At 36.8% G+C, this 16,654-nt stretch overlaps 1 protein-coding gene across 3 annotated transcripts in view; it reads left to right on the forward strand.

Annotated features, from left to right (window-relative positions):
• LOC577267 overlaps positions 1–15,089 on the forward strand; it is a 46,490-nt gene extending 31,401 nt beyond the window's left edge. The window contains exons 6-9 of one of the 3 annotated variants that reach the window (XM_031000447.1): positions 516–814; positions 1,324–1,747; positions 4,407–4,465; positions 12,069–15,089. In XM_031000447.1, coding sequence (XP_030856307.1) covers positions 516–814; positions 1,324–1,747; positions 4,407–4,465; positions 12,069–13,096 — 1,810 coding nt within the window. In that variant the 3' untranslated portion in view covers positions 13,097–15,089. The remainder of the gene's footprint in view (positions 1–515; positions 815–1,323; positions 1,748–4,406; positions 4,466–12,068) is intronic. The other 2 variants (XM_031000448.1, XM_794856.5) reach the window with 2 other exon arrangements.
• Positions 15,090–16,654: the final 1,565 nt, after the last annotated feature.

Genomic DNA, 16,654 nt, shown 5'->3' on the forward strand with positions numbered 1-16,654 from the left:
TTCACTGGTGAAGTTTTGAGAATTAGACGAACACCATTTGCCTAAAAACTAGATTGTAACATTGCTCTCACATGAATCGACAATTATTATTTTGTCACATCTCGATATGACGTTGCGAAACCGCGGCGGTATTTGTAATGATGACATAAATTGTATCCCCTACCATTTCTGTTTCTTATAACGCAGAGCTTTTTTTTTTTTAACCGCTGTGGTTCTTTAACGCTTATTTCCCGCGCCATATCTGAGCGAGTCTTTTCTCGTTTGGCCCTCTCTTATTCCACTCTTGTACACACTAATGATTATCATATAATTAATCGAAAGACAACTTTTTGCTTAAAATTCTCGCTCCATCATGCCCTCCTCTTTGTTAATCAACTCGTTACCCCTCCACCAACCCTACCTCTATACCTACCCCCTACCTCTACACCCACCCCTACCTCTTACCTCTGCACCTACCCCGTCCATCAACTAATACAAAACATCGTTCAACCTTCACAACCGTAACCTCCCCAAAGTAGATCAAGTCAATCAGGTGGTGACCTGGACAGCGACGAGGACGAGTCCGATTCCGAGTACGATGAGGACTCGTCCGATAGTGACATAGACGAATTTATGAACCCTCTATCGTCATCATCATCATACAGTATGTACCACTGCACGGGGCGGTGTCCCGTTGGACTGTATGGACCTTACTGCAGGCAGACGTGTAATTGTCCCGCGGGACTGCTGTGTAATGACGTCAGCGGGAACTGTGAATGTCCTGAGGGGGAGGTGTGCGACGGATCGAGCAGGACAACGACTCAGAGAGACCCAGGTGAGAAATACTTTTAACATACCACTAAGAAGCAAGTAATGTGGTACTAGGTGGTTTAAAGGTTAGATTTCCTCAAATTCTTTCCTACATCTCCATGGTTATTATCTCAATAATTTGTTCTTTAGCAGTCACTATTCGAATGTATTACATTCCTCCTAGAAAACCATAGATATTATCTTCAGTGCTGAACACTGCCCAGTATGATCTAAATCATTTTCTTTAAACAAATCTGTTGAAACTCAAACAAAGGTATGCACTCTATATCTTACTTCTTTTTTTTTTGACGGCGAGGGGTCTTATGCAGAGGAGATCATAAGCCGGTGTTAACATATTGTTTGTTCTCAATTATTATTGCATTTTTGTCCAAGGTACGCGATTGTGGCTATAACATCCTGTATCCTGTATATAAAAAAACAGAAAGGTCGAGTTTGCATTGTTTCAGAATTATTGTCACATTGTATGGGTAGACAAACTAATGGCAACATTTTCATTAACATTCATTATTTCAGTGGTGGCGTCACCTCCAAGACGTAAACTACCCGTGACCGCGTCTCCAGCGAGAGCTAACCCAGCTAAAGGATCATCGGGAAGAGTGCCCGCTCCGTCAGGACCACGTACAGGCACTGATACCGCATCTGACACCGCCTCCTCCTCCTCCTCCTCATCGTCCAGCCACTCCGTATCAACGACCGGTAGCAAGTACCCTGCAGCGGATCCGAACGACGGAACGAGCACGAGCAAGGCGGCGAAACCCGAGATCGCTCTCCAAGGGGGTGACACGGCGACGTCAGAGGAGAGGCTTGCTAGAGGGGAGACCTTGACGTTATGGGCTGTCATCGCAGTGTCGTCGCTCCTGCTGCTCGTGGTCGCATCCGTACTCATCGGCATCCTCATCAAGAGACAACATCAAGGATCAACAGTTCATGTGGAAGGGTAAGATTGAAGTCAATGACCGTATCGAAACAAGACAGTAAAAGCAGTTCATTTATTAACCGCATTGTTTTTATTGGACAAAATCCAAATCGTCAATTTCCTCGTTCGATCCATTCTTTCACTTTTAATTACTTTTCAATGAATTCCTTAGTTGAGAAAACTAAACAAAGCCATTTGTGTTGTAATGTATCTGATAAGATGTGTCCAGTTGATAATGATATTTCAACAAAAGCAGTTATCGCTATCCTCTATTGATCCATGTTCAAGCCCTCAATAAACTATTTAGTTTGTATAGGCTCTTGAGAATTAACTTTCGATATACAGTGTGTAGAAGGTCCATCACACTTAGTTTTATGTCGGGCTTTATTCAACAGATCTTTATAATATGTATATGTCTCTAGTCATAATGACCTCTTCGAAGTCTTTAAGATGGCTCTCACAACTAGTACTGTTAATATTTAACACGCATCCCAATTCATACGGACAGTAAAGTCTTCAACCACAGCAGTAGGTAGAAGGATATGTAACCCTCCCCAAAACTACATTTCTGGCTGTTGGAAATTTGTTAACTTTGACCTGTGTTACTTGGTTGATGTAGATTTAGTTCAAAAGCTTCTGAAACCCTTAAAAAAGACTGGATTTTTTTTGTCGTTAATCCGAATAAAAGTGTGAGGACTTTCTTCACGCGTTACTGCCCATGTTTGGTGTCTCCTCCAGGCAGAATCATGCCTGGAGGAGCCAGAGAAGTGCGCATAAACAGTACACCGTGGAACTGCGATTACGATGAGCGTTTCAAATCGCTCATTCTGCCTTCAAAATTGAGCATAAACGTAGACATAACCCTGTACTTTATGGTTATTTCAGCTTGTCCAGATTCTACAGCCGTTAAATCTAATGACCTGCATTTTTTAGGGAATGACGCAGTCTTCAAATAAAGGAACTGGTAGTGATCTGGACGAATTAACACGTTTACAGAGTTCTATTATTTTTCATTGTCTAGTCTTTTATATCTAATGAAATATTTGTTCATTCTAGTGCACCTCACTAGTGTACTGCAAACAATATACCAACACTCTACAAGAAAGAAGAAAAAAATGTGTTTTTGTAACCATCAGTACGATTATGTACTTATGATTTGTAACATTTATCTTTATTCAAAACCACAAAACAATCAATTAGTTTGACATTTTTTGACACGGACCATAAACTGGATAAACAATTATTTGAAAGTCTCTAATTGTCGTAAACAAAAGACGGGGTTTATGCCATGACGTCTGGACATCTTTATTATGTCGTAATCTCGAAAGCTGACACGATCTTTCGGTTTGTTTTGGAACACTTCCAGTTACTGTTTAAGCATGGAGAATTTTGGAGGAAGTAAAGAAAGAGAAAATCACTGATACCTAATTATTCAAATAATAGAGAAAAGTCATCTCAAGTATTCAAAAAATATAGGTCGGACTTTGTTTATGTCAAATCTCTACTCATTTACGCAAAACAGCTCACACTTACTATCAATTACGTGTTTTTAAAAAAAATGGAAACTGCATAACCATATGTCATTGACCTTTCCTCGTGCATGTGGTATAGATTTTTACGAATCAATCATTCTGTTTCCTTTATTCCATTTCCTTGATCAATGCAATATGAACATATCGCTGTCATTGGTACTAGCCTAAGTATTGATGGTGTGGATCGAGGCAAACAATGAATGTTCGGTTCATCTATAAGTTGAAGAGAACAGGGCGGTGATCAACCGACGGGGGGGGGGGGGGGGGGGGGGAGGTCGTCATTGCTATTTAAGTAGTATTTACACAATTAGGGTTCGCTTATATCAATTATTCCTTCCAATAAGTTCGAAGTTTTGAATTCATGATTGTGACTTGTAATGACCCAAGAGACTGTATTTAATCAACCGGAATTTCAATTTCAAAGAGACACAATAATATCAAAACAGATGTAGCATACCAAAACTAAAATACACGTAACTATGATATATACGATAACAAATCATACTCTGAAATTGAATAACAAACAGAGCAGACCGAAACCGTCTCTAGGGTCCATGTTAATTGACGTTGTAAAGAATGAGATGCGCTGCGTCATTTAGCGATACATCATTGTGGAGTGCCAAGAAACTTCTCTCATGTACACTTTCAAAACTTGCGTTGCCTGGTAATCATCTATGACAACCAATAGTAAATCGAAAGCTCGTTTTCTTTTTCTTTCATTGACACTTCACAAAAGTTATGAATTGCATATACTGGTGCCAAAACAGCTATTGAAGTATATTGTACCGGTATAGCAACAAAAAAGAAAAAAGGCGGGAAGTTGCTGTCGCCATGCCAACGACCATTTCCGCGCTGTCGTGTTTTCCTGTGGTATAAAGGCCTTTGTCGATTGGTGATCGAAAGCATATCCATAGCAGAAGGAGGAACTAACTTGAAAGTTCTCTTAAAACACTTTCTACTGGTATATTGGTTCGTTGGAAGTAAGGAGATAGTAAGAAGCGGGTTCTAGGTCGTTTGGATCTGATAGTGAGAACTGACGCCATCAAAATGGCATACAAGAGAGGTCTGGAACCGGAGAGTCCGTCCAATAAATCTACTGGTATTAATACCAGGCATCTATTTTCTTGTTTTTCATTCTGTTTGCCCAGAACACACAAGAAAAGACTGGAAGATACAAACGTCTATGAGATCGTCGAATCTACAAATGGTAAGCATTATTGAACAGTAATTCATTTTATTTTCTAGTATAATTTTTGTTTTCATATCTTTAGACGCTTTAAGGGTGATACTTGTCTTTAAACTATCTTTTAATATGACGATCTTAAAATACCACATTTAGGCTTACGCACAGTACCATGTGACGTTTTTATGCATTTTTCCTTAGATCAGACCTTGAATGTATACATTGTTCATATTTATTGTGCAATTGCGAAATAGCCTGTCCAGGTATCAACAACTAATTATAGACCGATGGTGTGGAGAGCCCAACATAGGCTAATCCAATTGGTTCACTGCTGCTCAGACGATATTATGTATCATTAACCTTTGTGTGTATAATTCAATTCACAGGAGTTGCGAAGACATTTTTTTATAATAATTAGTTGTACTAAAGAAAAAAAAGAATGCACAAAGAATAAATTACAAGGAAATCGTTTCAGAAAAAGCCAAGTTCAGTTTTTATGTAGTACTTCTGTGTCCCAAATACATTACCGAACTGAACGAAAATCTGAACAGAACTTAGATCGGAGGTATTATTTTCCTTCGAATTCGGTTTGATCTACGCTATGATAAGGCGAACAAAATTATTAAAATCTAAAGCTATTAGACCTTAACGCAATGGGAGAAAATACCTGAAACTTCTGGTTCTACATTGTGAGGGACTATCTCCATATAGGATTACTGATTTACACCTCATTAAACTGTAAGAATATGGGCAATAATTTGATGACGTGCAGGCTGTATGCGAGGCCTTGTCCCATGCAATTAAAATTCTGAGTGATTAAAACCTCTGTCAGGGTTAAGAATATAGTGTTACTTGGCGTTCAGAATCTTCCTGGTTCTAGATCAAATTTCATTAAAACCTGTGTATCTCAGTTTTTGAGCAGTGTTTTCATTCTAAATATATGGGACATACATTTATTAAAACAAAGGAAACTTGTGGAAATTATAAGTAAAGACAACTGATTGTTTTATAGATAAAAGTCTGACATTAAAGCAATTTCTTAATGTTAGACACAATCAAGAATTCTAGACACTTTCCAAGTTCGGATTTTGTGTTATTTTATCTATATTGTGGCTTGTAGGCAGATGGGTTTAAAACAAACGTACTGGATGACTTTTCTCCCGTAAACTGCGATTTTATCATAAATTTTGATAGCGCTCGGTTAGTGTTAACCAAATAACAAAATAAACTGCATTGAAAAATATTCAGAATATCATTTTGCTTCGTTTGAAAATTCCTGGATTATATAATGATTTTCTATGATTCTATTGTTCATCGATTGAAAAAACCTGTTATTTTTGTTTCAATTCAGAGTAGAGAAAGTGACGGTTTTAATTGCTAATATTTCGGCTTTACATATGTTATGAAACTTATATCAAGGCTGACAAAATGAATATCAGTACCTTTAATATAGTTTAGCTCTTGATCTTACTCAAAAGTAAAATTCACAGGATAAAATTTGGGAAATAAACTTTGTCCTTGGTTATGAGATAACCACATGTTCCAATCTTATCTTGTGATGTTAATGTTCCTGAGAATAAATTGGGTAGAGCTTTGTTGTCCGACATAGTTCACTTCCAGTTGAGAGTGATTCTAAGTCCTATCTTTTCCTGTTTGCCACACTCTGCATGGTGGCGGCTGGACTTGTGGAAGTGGGGGGGGGGGTGAATGCAAAGTGTTCATTGTCAAAAGTACGAATGTAAAGTTTGTGGCTCAATATTCATTTATTTTATAAATGGTCTCGTATTCTTTGTGAAATGTGCATGATTTGAAGTGTAGGGGGGATAAATGAATGAAGCCGTTTCATTTAAATCAGGGATTTGAAAATTAAAAGAAAAGAAATCATGTATAGATCGATCGTCGTGTATCCAGAAACGAGGGGTAGTTGCGGTGGGGGCGTGTAAGATGTTCATCGTCAAAATAAAAATGTATAGTCTGTAGCTCATTGTTTATTTACTTTATTAATGAAGTCTCGTTTTCTTTTGAAATATATACGATTTGGGGGCACCGAGAGCTTGTTCAATGAAAATAGTGTTTCATTTTCATCAGGGGTTTCATATTTAAACGTCCAGGTAGAAAGATAGTCCTGTATCTAGGGTCGGGAATCTATTTCGGACGACGTCATTTTTAATTAATAGGGTGGCCGCGAGTGTTGTAAACCCATTACAAATCGTTTTCATTTTCCATGGGCCTTCGAACGATAGGGGGTGGTATACGCCTACTCTACTCAATGGTGGATGCATGCGGGTCTATCTTTTATACTAATTTTACACTCATTTACAACAATGATAGATTCAAAACGACGGCGAACAGGAAATAACATTTTTATTTTGGATTTTAAAAACGTAAAAAAGAAGAAAAAAAGAAAATGTATAGGCCTCCCCCTCAGGCGTACTAGGCGGGTACAGGCAAGCTAGGAGGCTACAGATCCCAGGAATTTTAAAAGTTCCGATGTTCGGACAGCGAGATTCTTGAATAACCTCATATTGAGGCAGTGATATTGAGACAGAGATGTCTGTATATAATTTCTCTTATTTTCTTTACAATAAAGTGTCAACAAAATTACACTAGTAAAAAGAGGGTCTACACCCCCCCCCCCCCCCACCCTCCCCTCGCGAGAATAATCCCGTACGCCTATGTTTTCCCCCATTGCTTCGAAGGCCGAGATCGGATTTTGCTTCCTGGTATATATGATATCAAATTTCTGACGTAAACAATATGATTGTTGGCGTCTCGGGGTATATATAGGATAAGATATAAATGATTATACGGAGGAAGTATTATAATTTTTTAACACTGTCTTTTTAGCCATGGATTGTAATTGTGTAAAAAAAAGAGGTGGAACCGTTTAGGCTCAAGTATTGCAACAAAATATAGTGTAAGATGAAAGTGGAATAGTGACTTAGCCATTTCTTTTTCTGTTTACTAGACTGTTGAGAAGCATTTATTTTTTATTTCCTGATCAAATTCATCATATCTCTGAACATTTGTAACATTTTGCGCTAAAGATAACTAACATTATTCATAAAACCCTTAAAACCTCAATCAAAGATAGAAGTTTTAATGAATGTAACATTCATTAAAACTTATAACTCTTATAAATTGTCATGGTATCTAAATGATTGAAAATTGTCCGTATAAGTTTCAAAAAACATTATTATATTTTGATAGTTGTTTTTAAAGTTGGTAATACATTTGAAATTAATTTGAAATTATCAGTATAAATATACTAAAGATTTATTTATTTATATATTTATTTATTTTTAGCAATACATTCAGTTTGATTGGACATCGTCAGTATGACTTTACTCAGGATTTCTTTATATTTTATATTTAGATTTTTCTAATTATACCATTTATCATGGTACTGCAAGCACCAAACCTTCTTGAATGAGCGTCAGATGACTCTCACTAATGCATGGTTATATCTACACAGATTCATAACTCTGCCCTGTCTTTTTCTATTTCGGATATATACATTCCATATCATTATTATCGCATTTATCTTATTCATTGGAATATTCTCCCATATTTCACTATGTACCTAAAAGTTGGAAACTATATCTTCCTGATATGATTGACGTCGGTTCTATTGCTAATTGAATTCAATGATGGCCTGCTGTGCGGAAATGGTGGTGGTCGTGTAGAAGGAAAAACGTGGTTTCAAGCTGTATATGATTTTTGTCACGTGTGTTTTACCAGGCCAGTATTACCATCCGTGAGAATGATTAAATCTGTGCTATTCCTGTTTAGCAATCGACAGTTTCCCTTTCTCCAACCACATAAAAATCATTTAACCATATTTGGTATATTAAGATTTTAAAATGTCCTATAATCACATAGGGAATCGAAAATAAGTTACAGTCTTCAGATTCACTTCTATAATTTCTTATATGTTTGCTTCTCCTCTTAAATCATTACATCCTTATCATTTGTAAAAAGATTTTGTTGTTTCCTCTTCTTTAATTCTTAGTTGATTTCCCTTTCTTTTTGTAATCTTTTTTCTTTCTTTTCCCACAGTTCTATCGAATGATCATTAAATTTCGGCTTCCTTTTATTTTGTTTGCAAATCAACTGACAAAAGTGCAATATATTAGATGATATGCTAATGATATGTAAAAATCGGGTACCCAAAATAATAAAGCAATTCAGTTTTCTGATTCCGAAGTATAAATGTTATGAAAGATGTCATTCAAGCATGCACTGCTATTAAACAAAAATCACCCTTAGACTCTGAGCTAGCTACTCTGCTAATGTGATCACAAGATTTTTGAAATATTGGAAGTATATTGTCAATGGTTATCGAACAACATGGGAATATTATTTTGAGTTGGTTTCACATCGAAATTCGATGGTATTCTATGAAGTGTGCGGTTTTTCCCCTTCGGCTGTCTCCTTTCCCATATCCTGGTTTAGACCCATGTCCGTCATTGGATACGAGACAAGAAAGCAATGTTTCCGGGAGATACACTTACCATTTAAAACCAATGCCATGTATCGGAATTTAAAGAACAATCAATGTGGGGGAGGGTGTGTGGGTTGAGTATAACTAAAATAATGTTGCAGTTTGAATAAACAAAAATGATTAAGACAAAAGACAAACTAAATATCGTCGCTATTTGACCCCCCACCCCCATAAAAACAGTTTGCCCCTACCCTCTTTTTGTATATTTCATCAATTTCTGATCATGCCACTAAGAAAAGTATATCATTTCTAATGACGTCTCAAAGCGTATAGAGATGATGATGTAAATGGAATTTCAAGTTGATATACAATCGTTAAGATTGATGAAATGTTCAGTCGGTAACCTAAATCATTGAATTACTCCCTTTCCGTGAGGTTGATCCGACATTTACTCAGGCTACAATATTATTACTCCAGGTTTTATTTCGTCAAATGAATTACTGGGTTAGGGTTAAGGGTTTTAATCTAGTTTTAGATTAGGATTAGGCTTATATTTTTTAGGATGAGGTACTGGGGGTTTTACACCTATACAGAAATATGTGAGATTTAAAAATCGATCTTTGCATCCCGATCCAGTTCTCACTAAATCTGTATGTATGAACGGTAGCAAACGAAATCGATCTTTGCAACAAATCGCACTAATGTTTATGTGTGAACGGTCCTATAGGGTTGGTTGGTTTCAGGGTTGAAGTTAGGAATTCAATGAGTGAACGAAATCACCACGGACCACGGAGGATTTGTCCCAGGAGCATGTGTCCTACAACCACAGAGAAATAGAAACCAGTCTTTTATTGTTCCCAGGATTCAAATGGTTTTGATTTTAAAAGTTTGTAAATTCAGGGGCGGCGCTTCCGCGGGGAAGTGGACTGGGGGCACAGTGCCCCCTACAATATTTTTTCGAGTATCCCAAAGTCCCCCTTTTAATTCGTAATAAGTTCATCTTCCCTTTCAAGAAGTGCCCCTATTCATCTCTGATGAGTGCCCCTTTTCATCTCTGATGAGTGCCCCTTTATAGGTACGAAAAATACCTCTTTTCAGCTCTGATAAGTGCCCCCTTTACTTTGAAAGATGCCGCTTTTCCTTTTAATGAATACCCCTTCTTATAAATTCCCCTGTTCACCTCTGATAAGTGCCCCTTTCAAATATGATAAGTTCCCCTTGTACTGTTGATGTTATGACGCTTTGATTTGCTGGTGCACTCCCACTTTGAAAGACGCTCCTCCGCCCCTGTATAACTTATTTGTTTTAATGTGGTAGCAGACACACGAGAGTCATTCTGTCTGAGTTTTAATAGTGTGATAAACCCATCCATCCAATTAATGTAGGTTTATCCTCTCCCATAACGTTCCCTGCAGGAATTCTTTAATTAATATCCATACGCTGCTTGCGCGGGGCATTTTAACATACCAATGGAGACACATCTCTGCGGGGATGCTCAAGGGGCTTTACAGTATGCGCCTCTAGCTCCGAAGGGGCTGATAATAACCGTCTATACCTCACTATATAAGATAAGCGCTAATAACAAAATATGATATCAAAATGATGACAGTGCAGTGCTGACATTTGGTGTAGCCTTGCGCGAGATACTTTGGGGAGAGGTTGGGCTGATAATTTTGTAATTAAGAGGGCGGGGTGCATTATAGGTAGAAATCGTTTCTAATATACCCCCCCCCCCTTAAATATGATATATCTAAACGTATCTAACATGACAGGCTGATTAGATGAATATTGCGCCTATTGTGTAAAGCAGGTAGATAGTGTAGGCAGAAAGCATTGATATATTGCGGAAGTCCTTTAACAAAAAATACACCTACCGGAAAGAAAAAGTTTCCTGCGTTGTAGTTCTCTACTATCAAGATCACGTTTGTTGGTGAGCCTTATATAATATATGCCTAAATATTTGTAGATTTCATGTTTTCTTTTGCCATCCAGCTTGCGATGTTGTGAAACAACATTAGTTGCAGTGTTTTCCTAATGTTATCGTTATAGAGTCAATAGACAATATTTTAAGGGCCTGTACATTCTCCGAAATTCAATCACAATCTTTGCTAATGACGATAGTGGCAATGCAAAGCTATATGCACATGTATTATGGTCTTAATATATACACTTCCCTGTGTTGAAAAAGTGAATATGTTCGTTTGATACTGCCATGAATATGTTTTAAAATTGTATATCAACTTATTAATAAGGATTTTCTTAGAGTTATAATAATTATTTTACAGTCATGTAGCGTAGCACTTAATAATCAAATTAAAAGGAGATTTTGTCCTAAATAATTATGACTTATACAAATTCTACAACGCTAGAGCTGATGCTATGATGGATCAGTTGCTATACTTTACATGTTTTTCACAGGAATATAGTTTCACAGGGCAGCCTTTAAAAAAAAATCATTTAGGGGGCTTGTACTTGATGTTAATGTAGCAAATACAATAGTACAAGGTATGATTGATAGTATAGTAGCTCTCTGCCCAATCCTCCTCTTCTATCCGGGCTTGTGCCTGGCAGTGATCTGTGTGTGTGTGTGTGGGGGGGGGGGCATATCCATGGCGAAGTTAAAGCCCATACCAGCACGTGGTTTTAAACGGATATATCGTAACATTTTAAAGCAACCCGTATTTTTTTAGCATTAAATTGCATGGAAAAACCTGATGACTTTTTATTTGCATTCCAATACATTCACGTCATTGCAGACAAAAACAATTCTATAGAAAATGAAGGTATGTTAACTTTAATCATGTTTTTCCCACTTAGTACGGGCTCCTTATTATGCACTGATCACACCCTGTCTATGTAACATTATCATACGATTGATAAATCACCCCAAGGAAGTAACTTTTACTATTAAAGATTCAATAATTTGTTGTTCGAATGTGCCGCCATGTTGCAGTTTTGAGGGCGACACATTTAACACAATTAGTTTTCAATATTTTGTTAACGTTGATTCGTGATTGTGTGCCAAGGGACATATGAAGTATATGTAGCTGAATATGTGACATTATTATGCATTAAGAGCACATTTATTTCAACAGACTAGACGTTTCACTCTTCATTTATCAAACAAGACAGTGATTACTTTCACTATAATAATTTTTTCCTCTTTTTTCTTCTTCACTGTAGGTCGATACAGAACCAATAGCAAGACGATTGACAAGCTAGCAAAGAAAGCCCGAGAACGAGCCGAGTCCTTCAAAGCTCAAGACAGCATTAGTTCCATCACTAAAGAGATCTACCTGCTACGTACGTCATCACTGAGTAACATGACAACCTTGGAAGCTCCAAGGAAAGACAGTAAGGCCACCGACGTCTTTGCTAACTGGGCCAACAGTCTCCGTCTTAACAAATCCACCAATTCACTTAATGAAGGGAGTTCATCTCCAGGCTCATCTCGAAGCAGATCCAGCTCAAACACGGTTACGAAGCCGTATGTTACGAAGACAGTCACACCCGATAATGACTTTGATGACTACGCCGAACCGGTAGATCATGTCTCGACCCTGAGCAAAGAATTCCCATCTAAAAGGCCTCTGACGATGTCGAACTCGGATTCTAAGTGTAGCGATCGTGGCTATCAATCTTTGTACACCTCATCCAGCTCGAACGCCTCGTCGAACAGGACATCGTATAAGCCGACAGAAGACAGTGATTATGATGAGTTGGAAGAGGAAGTGGTGGATCAGGACAAACCCAAGCAGTTCCGGTTCACGAGGTCGTATACATACTCGGCCCCGTCAAAAGGTCAGAAAGGAGAGTATAGCTGTTTGAACAGAGGTGTGAACACCGGTAGTCGACTTGGTCCCGATGATAAGCAGAAGACGTCACGAGGGAACACGGGGTACAGCAGCGCCGTGAAGGCCGCAGAGACTGATGGCGAATACTCACATCTCAACCGCTCCGCAAAGAGACTAACCCATATTCCTACCAAGCGAGCTCAAGCTCCAACTCTACGTCACGACGAGGAGGACGACTACGACTACTTAGAAGCACATAAAGCCGATTCGACCAAGACCAATGGCAATGCCCAGAGATCTGATGGGAAAGTTGAGAACCGTAAAAACCTTCCCATGGACGGGGAGTACGACTTACTACACAGACAATTCAGAGCCCGTGATGATCAATATGAGTCCATATGGCCCGGTAAAAAGTGAGATGTCTTTGGTAAGCTTTAAAAAGGCTAAAATAACCCTTTACATCACTGAGATTTACGAAGGGTTAGGAGTACTCTAAAGTGCTTTGTCACGTTATGAAGAGGAATGTCATTCGGCATTTTGGCGTCACCCCTGCATGGCTGCAAGATAATAAGGGTGTATAACGCAGTGTCGAATTATACATTGTACGAAGCGTGTAAAAAGTATGTCATCATTAAAATTCGATGGCGCCGGATAGCATAAACAATGTAAAATAAACGGATGTTTATATCATTTTATTTACAATGAGGCAATTTACAGACTGCAGTAATGATTTTCATTCGTTATGTCATATCGTATGAAAATACTGTTTCTTTTCCTGCGTTGTCTCTGTATGGATTTGACAACATCGTCACCACCCGTGGTATTCTATTTACAATTTCTCATTTCGTTTACTTTTTTGAAAAGATCAAAAGTATTTAAAATATTTCAACAAATAAATTAAAAACAAGGGGAGGTAATCAGTTATAATACACATTACTTATTTTGTAAGCAAGCTTGAAAGTTTGGAAACGAAAGTTGGCTTGATCATAGCTCTCTTTTCAAGGCATAATAATTATTTTGATTGATATCATTACAAAGTGTGTAATGTGTGTTTATTCTTCTCTTAAGTAATACCATATTTTTTATGATTTTGCAGCCATGGCGTGAGCAGTACATCAGAATAAGGGGCAGGGTCAAAAGCAAAAATTGCAAAATAAACTGGTAAGCACTGGTATTGTAATGCAGAGCACTCTTTTTTTCTTTCGACGATAAGGCCACGACGAGAGAGATATGATTGATCATACTTTTTTTTGGAGAGGTTTACATGTTTAAGTTGTCATATGAGATCCAGTATGGTTACAAGACTAGAGAAGTAGGCCTACCACGTATACGAAACTTACAACAATGCTATTGTGATTAGCATTTTTGTGCTATTAAATGAGGATTGATTCAACATTTTCTTAGTTGATTGTTCTTGCACGTAGTCATTTATTTATAAATCGTGCCGATCGCCTAATTTACCACTGAATCTCATGGAATACAAGGCATATTTTCAGTAGAAAAGGATTGGATCTTTTCATAGGCTTTCCGCTTTGAACGGATGTAGTATCCAAGAATGGCACGTGCATTGTTATACGATGGTCATGAGAATAATAATGAGTGGAAACCGATTTTCGGTAAACAAATGCATAAAATGATTGTATTGTTTATTCGAAAGTCAATCTTGGAGCAAATGGTCACTTAAAGCGGTGTGTCTTTTCAGTAAAATATATTGTATCGCCAATAACAGCAATTCATAAGGAAGAACAGGGAGATATATTGGCATAAAAATGGCAAGCACTCACATCGGTTCATTCACTGTATAAGTACTGGGAAATAAGCTGCACATTATGTTAATAGCTGCATAAAATATGATAATAAATTTTACAATAGATATCTTAATTAAGTAATTAATGAATTTACAATAGATATGTAAAAAAGTAATTAAAGAATTTACAATAGACTTTTAAAGTGTTACCTTGAAATGACATTTTTATGGGTATCCATATTCGACATAAGTACAAATACGTGCCACACTGATGCGTTAATTGGTCGGGGTAATGGGATATTAATATGTCGTTAGCATGTCACAAAGCAATATGAATTTAATTACCTACGTATTTATGTATCTTCGTCATGTTTTTTTTTATTTATGTATCCAGAGCTGCAACAATTTGTATGAAACATCGAGTAGGCGATAATCAATAAGTATGGGGATGGAAAGTTAAGTGCAATTATGAACAGATTTTCTTTCAATAGTTTGGTGTACATTATTGTTATGTATTGTACATACATCGAGCGAAATGCAATCATTTTTATTTATCACAGATTGAAGAGGTGCACATGTTTCTTACAGTAAAATGTTGAAATGAAAAATAAATGTATGTACTCAAATTATATTGTTAATAAAAATCATATCTTCATTGACGAACTTGTGACTGGAGACTTTTTCATAATGAATCTATATATTTTTATTGTAGAGTTATTAGATTATTGATATCAACGATTCTAAAATAAAAATGGGATATCAGGCTATTAACAAGGTAATTATTAAAGTGCCAGGTTTTTTTTTTTTTTTATTTTTTAGGGGGGGGGGGGTATAGAGGGTCAAGTTTCCCCCTGTCTCCCTTTACATTTTTTTTTTAAAATCCTGGCTTGATCTAAATATCCTACGGTGTGAGGTACACAGGTCATGTACACGCTTTCTATATCAGGGGCCGAGTTAATAGTTTCCAGCGGTTTTTATAATTCCATACTATTTAATATTCTGTCCATTTATGCCCCTGTTAACCCTCTTCATTGTATCAAATGATTCTCCTTCATATCATCATCAAATTCACTTCTAATACACACTTAACATTTTCCTCATAGAATGAAAAAACACAAATTTCGAATTCGCCTTATGGTCAATATTTTATTTAAATAAGCAATGCTGTGCACATACGTATAAAATATATTGTGAAAAAGTAAACGAAACATTTTGCATCGAGTGAATACACATGATTCAAACAAAATTTCAGCTGCTTACAATGTGACTTTGATAAAAAAACATTTATATAAATACCAGTAATTTTCTTAGCTCGATAAGGTGGGTAAACAGTTATTTGTTGCATGTAAATCCATTCCCCCAGTGAGAGAAGAAATACACTCTTTCAAGGTCACTTCTATAAAGGTAATGAGTGAAACAACAGATACTTATATCTTAACAGCAAATATAATATGCAAAGTTTGTAAAAGCAGATGAATGAAGACATAAGGAGGTTCATAAAGGTTGGTGTGTACAATGTCCTTCACTGTTAGAGGTGGCAAAGATTTGTTATGCTGTTGATTTTCATGATGAAGAAAAGATGGTGGTGGTGATGATGATGATGATGATGATGATGATGATGGTGATGATGTGATGGTGATGGTGATGGTGATATTGATAATGATGATGTCAGTGATAATGATGACAACACTGGTAGTGATGATGATGATGATGATGATGATGATGAACAAGGTATAACAGTTTTGATTATCATTTTGATGCTGATAAAGATGAGGATATCTATAATGAATACCATTAAGATGAAAATGATTAAAATGAGAAGGAGGAAGAAGATGAACAAACAGTGATACACATTCCTAATAACCTTGAACCTGATGTTGTTTATAATAATAAAATCCAACACTAAATACATAACGTTGCCTTTTATATAATGCTGTTGTATCGCAGTATCAATTCTGACATATACATGTATATATTGATTTCTTGAAGGAAAGATTTAGTACATGATCAACATAGATCAAAATTACAGGGATGATTATCATCTTATAATAAATAATGATTATGATTGTATGCTTCCTTGATTGAGAAGAAAAAACGAATATTTCGGGAGTAGGAATTTGTTGATTTCATCATCACATGACAAATAATATTTTTGTTGAGATTACATTTCAATTTGATACTGTTCTTAAATACAGTGCTCTTTCATTTAATTAGTTTATATCCATGAT

This window comes from Strongylocentrotus purpuratus, unplaced genomic scaffold, assembly GCF_000002235.5.
Source record: "Strongylocentrotus purpuratus isolate Spur 01 unplaced genomic scaffold, Spur_5.0 spur5_scaffold_6, whole genome shotgun sequence".
NCBI classification, from domain to species: Eukaryota; Metazoa; Echinodermata; class Echinoidea; order Camarodonta; family Strongylocentrotidae; genus Strongylocentrotus; species Strongylocentrotus purpuratus.